Source organism: Palaemon carinicauda, chromosome 41 (genome assembly GCF_036898095.1).
Source record: "Palaemon carinicauda isolate YSFRI2023 chromosome 41, ASM3689809v2, whole genome shotgun sequence".
Lineage (NCBI taxonomy): Eukaryota > Metazoa > Arthropoda > Malacostraca > Decapoda > Palaemonidae > Palaemon > Palaemon carinicauda.
The window spans coordinates 52,311,900-52,319,941 of NC_090765.1; the positions used below are offsets into that span (position 1 = coordinate 52,311,900).

Sequence of the window (8,042 nt, forward strand, 5' to 3'; positions counted from 1 at the left end):
ATCTCTATCTCTGATTTTGATTCTTTGTAGATTATATTACCATTTTCATTCTCTTAATTCACTCTGGCCTTACATTGTGATCTAGAACGTCGTATTTTATTGAAAAACAACCAGTAGGTAGGTAGTAGGGTGGCTAGGGCACCAGCCACCCGTTGAGATACTACCGCTAGAGAGTTATGGGGTCCTTTGACTGGCCAGGCAGTACTACATTGGAATCTTCTCTCTGGTTACGGTTCACTTTCTCTTTGCCTACAAATACACCGAATAGTCTGGCCTATTCCTTACAGATTCTCCTCTGTCCTCATACACCTGACAACACTGAGATTACAAAACAAATTTTCTTCGCTCAGGGGGTTAACTACTGCAATGTAATTGTTCAGTGGGTGCTTTCCTCTTGGTAAGGGTAGAAGAGACTCTTTAGCTATGGTAAGCAGCTCTTCTGGGAGAAGGACACTCCAAAATCAAACCATTGTTATCTAGTCTTGGGTAGTGCCATAGCCTCTGTACCATTGTCTTCCACTATCCTGGAATAGGATTAGAGTTCTCTTGTGTGAGGATACACTCGGGCACACTATTCTATCGTATTTTTCTTACTCTTGATTTGTTAAAATTTTCATTGTTTATATAGGAAATATTTGTTTAAGTTTTGTTATTCTTAAAATATTTTAATTTTCCTTTTTCCCTCCGTCAACGGGCTATTTTTCCTGTTGGAGCCGCTGGGCTTATAGCATTCTGCTGAGCTTTTGACAGAATCAAAAGCTTTCTCAGTCTATAAATGCATCTTCAGTTGCATTTGAAGTGCTTTCATTACTACTAAGCTTTTGACAGAATCAAAAGCTTTCTCAGTCTATAAATGCATCTACAGTTGCATTTGAAGTGCTTTCATTACTGCTGAGCTTTTGACAGAATCAAAAGCTTTGTCAGTCTATAAATGCATCTTCAGTTGCATTTGAAGTGCTTTCATTACTGCTGAGCTTTTGACAGAATCAAAAGCTTTCTCAGTCTCTAAATGCATCTTCAGTTGCATATGAAGTGCTTTCATTACTGCTGAGCTTTTGACAGAATCAAAAGCTTTCTCAGTCTATAAATGCCTCTCCAGTACTTTCTATCAAAGGCAGCCTCTTCCACCAAACCTCCTCTCTTCATATCATCCTTCACCTTATCTCGCCATTTAATTCTCTGCCTCCCTCTCGATCTTCTCCCCCTTGCAGCCTCCTCCCACTCCATCTCAGTCATGACACACTTACCATATTTAATCTTTACTACACCTGCCATTCTTATCTTATCATTTTAGCTCTATAATATACATCAGATCTAAGGAGGAAGATTTTCGAAATAAAACACCAAATTATCTTGCATTGATTGTTTATTACAGCAAAGTTTATTACATTGGCACTGTAAGCATATTTGATACTTGGAAGTTCTACTTTCAAAGGACGCAATAAGCCTTCGCTAATGGACTCCAACAATCTTTCAAGAGACGTTAGCTGACGTCATCAGTGATCCTCTAGCTAACGGTAACGGGCGTTAACAAACATTATGGGTCGCTCTGTAAGTTTCAAACGGTCTAGCGAGCGATATCCAATCTTTGAATAGGTATCTGCAAACCGAATTATTACGATTTACACGAAAATCAGCTTTTTTTCATTCTGGAATAGGAGGATTGTGACAGTCTTCTCATATTCAATTTTTCTAGGAAAACAGATTGTTATGTTATATCTTTCCTTATATTTTTTTTTAATTGTTCAAGAATCTTTTATTTTATATCTTTCTTTAGAATTTTCTTGTTTACAATGACACCTTTTATAAGTTAAAAAGGAAATTTGATACTTTGAATTTAATGAATTTAATTATTTTGAATATATTTTTTTGACATTTTACTTTGTACAGCCATTTGTTTTGCGTTTACCATTGATAATATACCCATAAAACAATTCAATGACAGGTATCGAAATGGGTCTCGTTTTGAGGATTGTAAGAACCTTACTCAGGACTTCTTTCTCTAGCAAAGATATAACTCCATGTCTGAGTTCTTTTTTCCCAGTGCCCAGGCTTGTAGTTTGAAGAGGCTCAAATGCAACTTCAAACTACCCAGTAGTGTGAAGAGGCTCAAATGCAACCTCAAACTACCCAGTAGTTTGAAGAGGCTCAAATGCAACCTCAAACTACCCAGTAGTTTGAAGAGGCTCAAATGCAACCTCAAACTACCCAGTAGTTTGAAGAGGCTCAAATGCAACCTCAAACTACCCAGTAGTTTGAAGAGGCTCAAATGCAACCTCAAACTACCCAGTAGTTTGAAGAGGCTCAAATGCAACCTCAAACTACCCAGTAGTTTGAAGAGGCTCAAATGCAACCTCAAGCTACCCAGTAGTTTAAAGAGGCTCAAATGCAACCTCAAACTACCCAGTAGTGTGAAGAGGCTCAAATGCAACCTCAAACTACCCAGTAGTTTGAAGAGGCTCAAATGCAACCTCAAGCTACCCAGTAGTTTAAAGAGGCTCAAATGCAACCTCAAACTACCCAGTAGTTTAAAGAGGCTCAAATGCAACCTCAAACTACCCAGTAGTTTGAAGAGGCTCAAATGCAACCTCAAACTACCCAGCAGTGTGAAGAGGGTCAAGTGCAACCTCAAACTACCCAGCAGTGTGAAGAGGCTCAAATGCAACCTCAAACTACCCGATACCCTTGCCTTGTTTTATTACATTATTGGTAGTACATAGAAATATTTAATTCTTTAATTTATTTCTATTTTATAATTTTGTCTATAGTTCTTTTTTTTACATCGAATATACTTTCCTATTTGGATAGATTTATATTGATTTGTTTTTTCCTATTTTTTTTCACATCGGGCATACTTTCCAACTGAAAATTTCTTTTTCAAATTACCGATGTTTATCATCATGTACGGGTGAATGCGTGATCTCTTATTTATTTACAATTCTGGTGAAATCTAATCTGACCCAAAAAGGGACCTTTTTTTTATGATCTTTAAACTGTACATATACGTTTATGTAGTTATTTTTTTGTCCAGATGAGTAACGAGAAAAGCTGGTGCAAGTACTACTACTAATTTTTTTTCATTAAGAGTTTAAATAAAAGTCTCATTCTAAAATAGTTATTGAACAAAAATATGGTGTCCTTAATGCTAATATTTTTAATAAGAGTTCAAATAAAAGTCTCATTTCAAAATGGTTATTGAACAAAAATAGGGTGTCCTTTTTAATATACATCTCTTTTATGGATAAGAGTATTTTTTTCCAATTTGTATGAGTTTGAATAAAAGTCTTATTTCACAATGGTTATTGAACAAAAACAGGGTGTCCTTTTTAATATACATCTCTTATGGAAAAGAGTATTTTGTTTTCCAATTTATATGAAGTCTAGAAATGTTCTAAGTAAGTGGACTGACTACATCTGTCTTGAACTCAGTTATTTTATTTGTTACATTAATTATTTTTCTACATTATGCTTCAGTTTTTCTACGCCAGTTGAATTCTTCCATTTATCAGAATTTATATGAGTTATTTTTTTCTTAATTGACGCAAAACAACAACACTAAAGAAAAAAAAAAGATTCATACGATATTGTAAAATTAGAACTCTTGATTTGGTTAGATAATTATATATTTACAAATAATGTACAGAAGAACAACGATAATAGAAGTTTATTCAAAGACATAAGTTAAAACTATGATATACATACAGATTTCTTCAGCTTATTTACACGTCACAAAAAAAAGGGGAAACATTATCACCGCATAGCGATTGTTCAACATTCACAACATATCGTTCAAACTACTTGCAGAACCTTACTCGTTTTCTTGTGGGCCAGTTGGTCGATGCATTTTGGAAAAAAAGTGGAAAGAGAGTGAACTGGAAATTAGGTGTTTTTTTTTTTTTTTTTTTTTTTTTTTTTTTTTTTTTTTTTTTTTTTTTTTTTTACTCCTGCAGCTAGGAATTTTATGTAATCATGTTATTTTTAAATAATCCTGGTGTTTATTTTTTTAGATAAGCCGAGTGTTTTCTTATAAATAATCCTTAAGATTTTTAAAATAAGGATTAAAATTTTTAAAATAATCCTTAAGATTTTTTAGATAATCCTTAAGATCTTTAAAATAATCCTTGAGATTTTAATAATTATGGAGTTTTTAATTAATCATGGATTTTTTTTTTCAAATCATGGTGTTTTCATAAAATAATCCAGGTGCAAAATCCATCTGAAGAGAAGGCCTGCCTTAGCCTGTAGCTGGAAAAACGTGTGTTTCCACTGGAGGAACCCGTTGAAAACGAGGTGCCCTCCCCAATCGGTCATTACTCGCTGCGTGAGTACAATAGGTCGTTCTCCATTGTGTTTTCGTAATTTCTTGAAATTCTATAAATTCATCAGTTGGTTGCTTGAATTTCAGTGAGAATGCAATGACATCTTATACGTATTATTAATAGGTGAATAACTGAAATGTCCCACTGTTTTGCCTGATGTCATTCGTTTGCTAAACTCTGAAGTTTGTGAGCTTAATTCACTCTGATCATTTTTTGAACAATATGTGAACGTATAAAACTGCTAGACATATAGTACAATCCTTTTGACATTAAGATATTAGTTTAGCATTTTTCCGATGCTAAAAGAATTTAAAATCGCGAATGATCATATAGATCAGAAACACTGGAGGAAGGGTACAAAGCAGTGTTCTGACTCATTTCATAAACCAAAGGACCCCAACAATGAATTTATTCAAGTTGGGGGTCATCCCCATCATTTTCCAGAACAGACTTTTTCTCTGTGGGGACAGAATATAGTTTCAAAACATCTGGGTTAGTCGAGGTCTTCCAAAACTTCTCCACAACACCCTTCATTCAGGCCAAAACCCTAACCTTGTGTGATGTGTGGTATATTTGGCGACAATTGTATGCACTAAGCAAGTGTTTTTACTCCGTCAATCCCATAATACTAAACACTCATCATACAATGCTTTATTCGGGACATCAGGGTAATGTATAAATATCCAGTCTTTTACGCTTATGGCACTAAAGAAGGAGTTTGAAATTAAAAGAATTGAAGTCATAGTTGGTGGGCGGGTATTAGGGCTGCGACTCTACCCACGCACACTTGAATCATTGGACCATAAACAGTTGCTTGTTTGCATTTAACAATTCTTCTAATTGCTGCAGGGCTGATTTAATTATTTTATGAATTTTGGTTATTTATCATCCACAACTTTTGTTGCCAAAGAATTGCCAATATATATTTTCACTTAATGTAGACATTTTCAAACATAATGACATATACTTTTTTAAACATATAATGACATATAGTTTCCATTGTTTCACTCATTTCAAAATTTTGAGTTTGCTAGAATCAGTATAGACTGTCTTGATTCTTTTAAAAATTGCTTGTCATAACTTTTTTTGTCAAGTATCACTGAATCATTGGAGTCAACAGGGTTTTTTTTTTCATTTTTTACCAAACGTTGATTTTAGAAAAGCTGTGTGGAAATTGCTTGTCCTATAGATCGATTTAGAAACTGGCCAAAGAAAAGAGCTTGTTCACATTCACACATGCACGCACGCACACGCTAATGTCCTCAAATTCACAGAGGTCATTTACTCCCTCTGATGGTCTACACCCCCCCCCTACTCCTTATCTACTCCTCCTTATCTTACTCCTTATTTCAAAGAGATTAAACTCAGGGCCTAGAGCATCCTCTGGCTGCTCTGGCTATCACATGCATTCCCTCATAATTCTGCCTTTGCTATGATTATTAATATTCTTTTTTTTATTAGGGTAGCTGAATTTTCTGTTTTCATCCGATGCAAAAACAGTAATGAGGTTTAGTTTAGCCAATATAATCATCAGAAGAAGGAAACACGCTAATGAGATTTTTTTATAAGTGTGACTTCAAGAAAGGGTTGTCAGTTGGTAACACGCAGTTACAAGCGAACGTTCACTTGCAGGAAAGAAATTGGAATAGTATCTCTGCATTCTAAAAGTCTTCTCAGTTACCAACGTTAGAGCTCGTTGCAGTAAATCAACACAAGCTTTCTCCTTGTGCCCAGCTGTTGCTTTCCGCTTTGAACACCGACAGTCTCATTTCTTCTTCTATTTAGGAAATTATTTTGCTTTCCTGAACAACAGAACATTTCATTTGGAAAGTTTTAATGGCTGGACAGGAGTTACAGTGAAAGCTTGCAACAGGAGTAAAACCCTTGTTATTAAGTTGCACAAACTATCTGGATCAGAGGTGAAGATTTACACAAGTTGCATCTACTGGTAATTTATACATGAAAATTAGTGAAACAGACTTTTCTCGATAGGAAGGTACATTTTGTTTAGAAAGCGAGACATTTTTCAAGTGCTATTCTGGGACGAGAGTGTATTTCACACTGTTAGTCACTGATACGCCATTTGCAAGCTCATTTAGTTCTAACACGAAACATGTAAATGGAGATATGGCTATTACTGATGTTTTATCAAGACTCCCCATCGAAGATTAATCTTAGTATTATCAATAGTCTGCCATACTAGAAACAGGCCCTAGACTCAGACTCTCTATCAGGAATTTATTTTACCAGGAACTACTTCAGCGCAGTGCAGGCTGACAGGATAAATCTACACCAAATTGCTTGGTAGAAGGAGTCTTTCATGTGAGCCTATATTCCTTTCTGGGGAAAGCCTAGTAAAACCAAGTTAAATTGTAAGTTTACCCTTGGCAACCATTATTATTTTGACTTGGCATAGTTAGACTATTTCATATGGTAGGCCACTTGTCACACACATTGTCATTGTACTTGTTTTGGCCTAATGTTGGGAAACTAGTTTTCCATAATGAGTCCAAATTTAAGGAGTTGCAGTCCTGGACATTATATGCCTGCTGCTTGTTTCCAGTATCCTGGTATGAAATTATGAGTACACCAGGTGAGCTGGAAGAAGCCAAGATGCTATGGTGTACAAAAAGCGGGCATACCAGTGGATGTGGACATTCTTTTCAATGGTCTTCCCTAGGTTCACTTCATTGCTGTCAACAGAGCTCCCTTCTTTCCATATGATGCCTGTGTGGGTCAGATTCTGCATGCTGTTGCTATTGATCATATCCTCAGTTTTTCTTTTGATGGGCATTGTAATAGCACCAACTTTCCTCAGTATTGAAAGTATTGTTTCTTTAAGGTTGTTGTAAAACCTGACAGGGAAGAAGGCCCAGTGAGCTATTTTTTGGGAATCTATGACAGCATAGCAGGAGGCAACCACTCCATCCACCACAACTGTCCCCTCGGATGTCAGAGGGGCAAATACACCCGATCCCTTTTTCTCCGTCACTTCCAGGACTTCCTCGAGTGCCACATCACCGCCTTCTTGTCTCACTAGCAGGAAGTCTCCCTCTTCAATCCTAGCTGCTAGTGCCGCCCCGCCAGACGTCAGAGCATCCGCCAGACTAGGCGTTTTGTTTGCCGCATCGTCTCTTGGCAAGACGAACACGAGATGCGAGGATGTGAGGGTTAGCATCTTTCCCTTCGAAGTCCTTAGCTGGAGGAAGAGTCGGGAGGCTTGGGGATCTTTATGTAGGAACATCAGCACGGGACTGAAAGCCAGTGTTCCGTCAGACTTCATAACCTGCACTTCGTCGCCCTCCTTCAGTGTAGAGACAGGTCTCGGTCCAGATGGTGTCATGACGCTCCCGCTGCCGGGAAAACAGCCTCCAAGCTTACTCGCCACCGATGATTCTGGAAGGAGAAAATAGATTGGATTAGGGTGGCATGATTTTAAAATAGTGTAGTAAGAATTATCAAAACTATTTGTACAATGGAGTGTGAACAGATTTAGATCACTTAAGCTTTATATCATTTATGTTCTCAAAGTAAATGGTATTGAGCTAGGTATATTTTGTCATTTTGTCAAACAAAACCGAGTCTTTTTGAAATTGGAAAAAATCAAATACATGTTAACATATTTAGCTAATTTTTTTTTTTTACATTTATGTCCTCAAAGTAAATGGTATTGAGCTAGATATGTAAGAACAAGCATGTTTGTATCTATGGCATGAATACACG

At 36.5% G+C, this 8,042-nt stretch overlaps 1 protein-coding gene across 1 annotated transcript; it reads right to left on the bottom strand.

The window, feature by feature from the left end:
* Window positions 1–4,132: 4,132 nt before the first annotated feature.
* hh (hedgehog signaling protein) lies at window positions 4,133–7,710 on the bottom strand. The gene has a single exon (XM_068364718.1). It carries the CDS (start codon window positions 7,660–7,662, stop codon window positions 6,898–6,900), a length of 765 nt encoding a protein of 254 aa, XP_068220819.1. The 5' UTR covers window positions 7,663–7,710; the 3' UTR covers window positions 4,133–6,897.
* Between the last annotated feature and the right edge of the window lie 332 nt (window positions 7,711–8,042).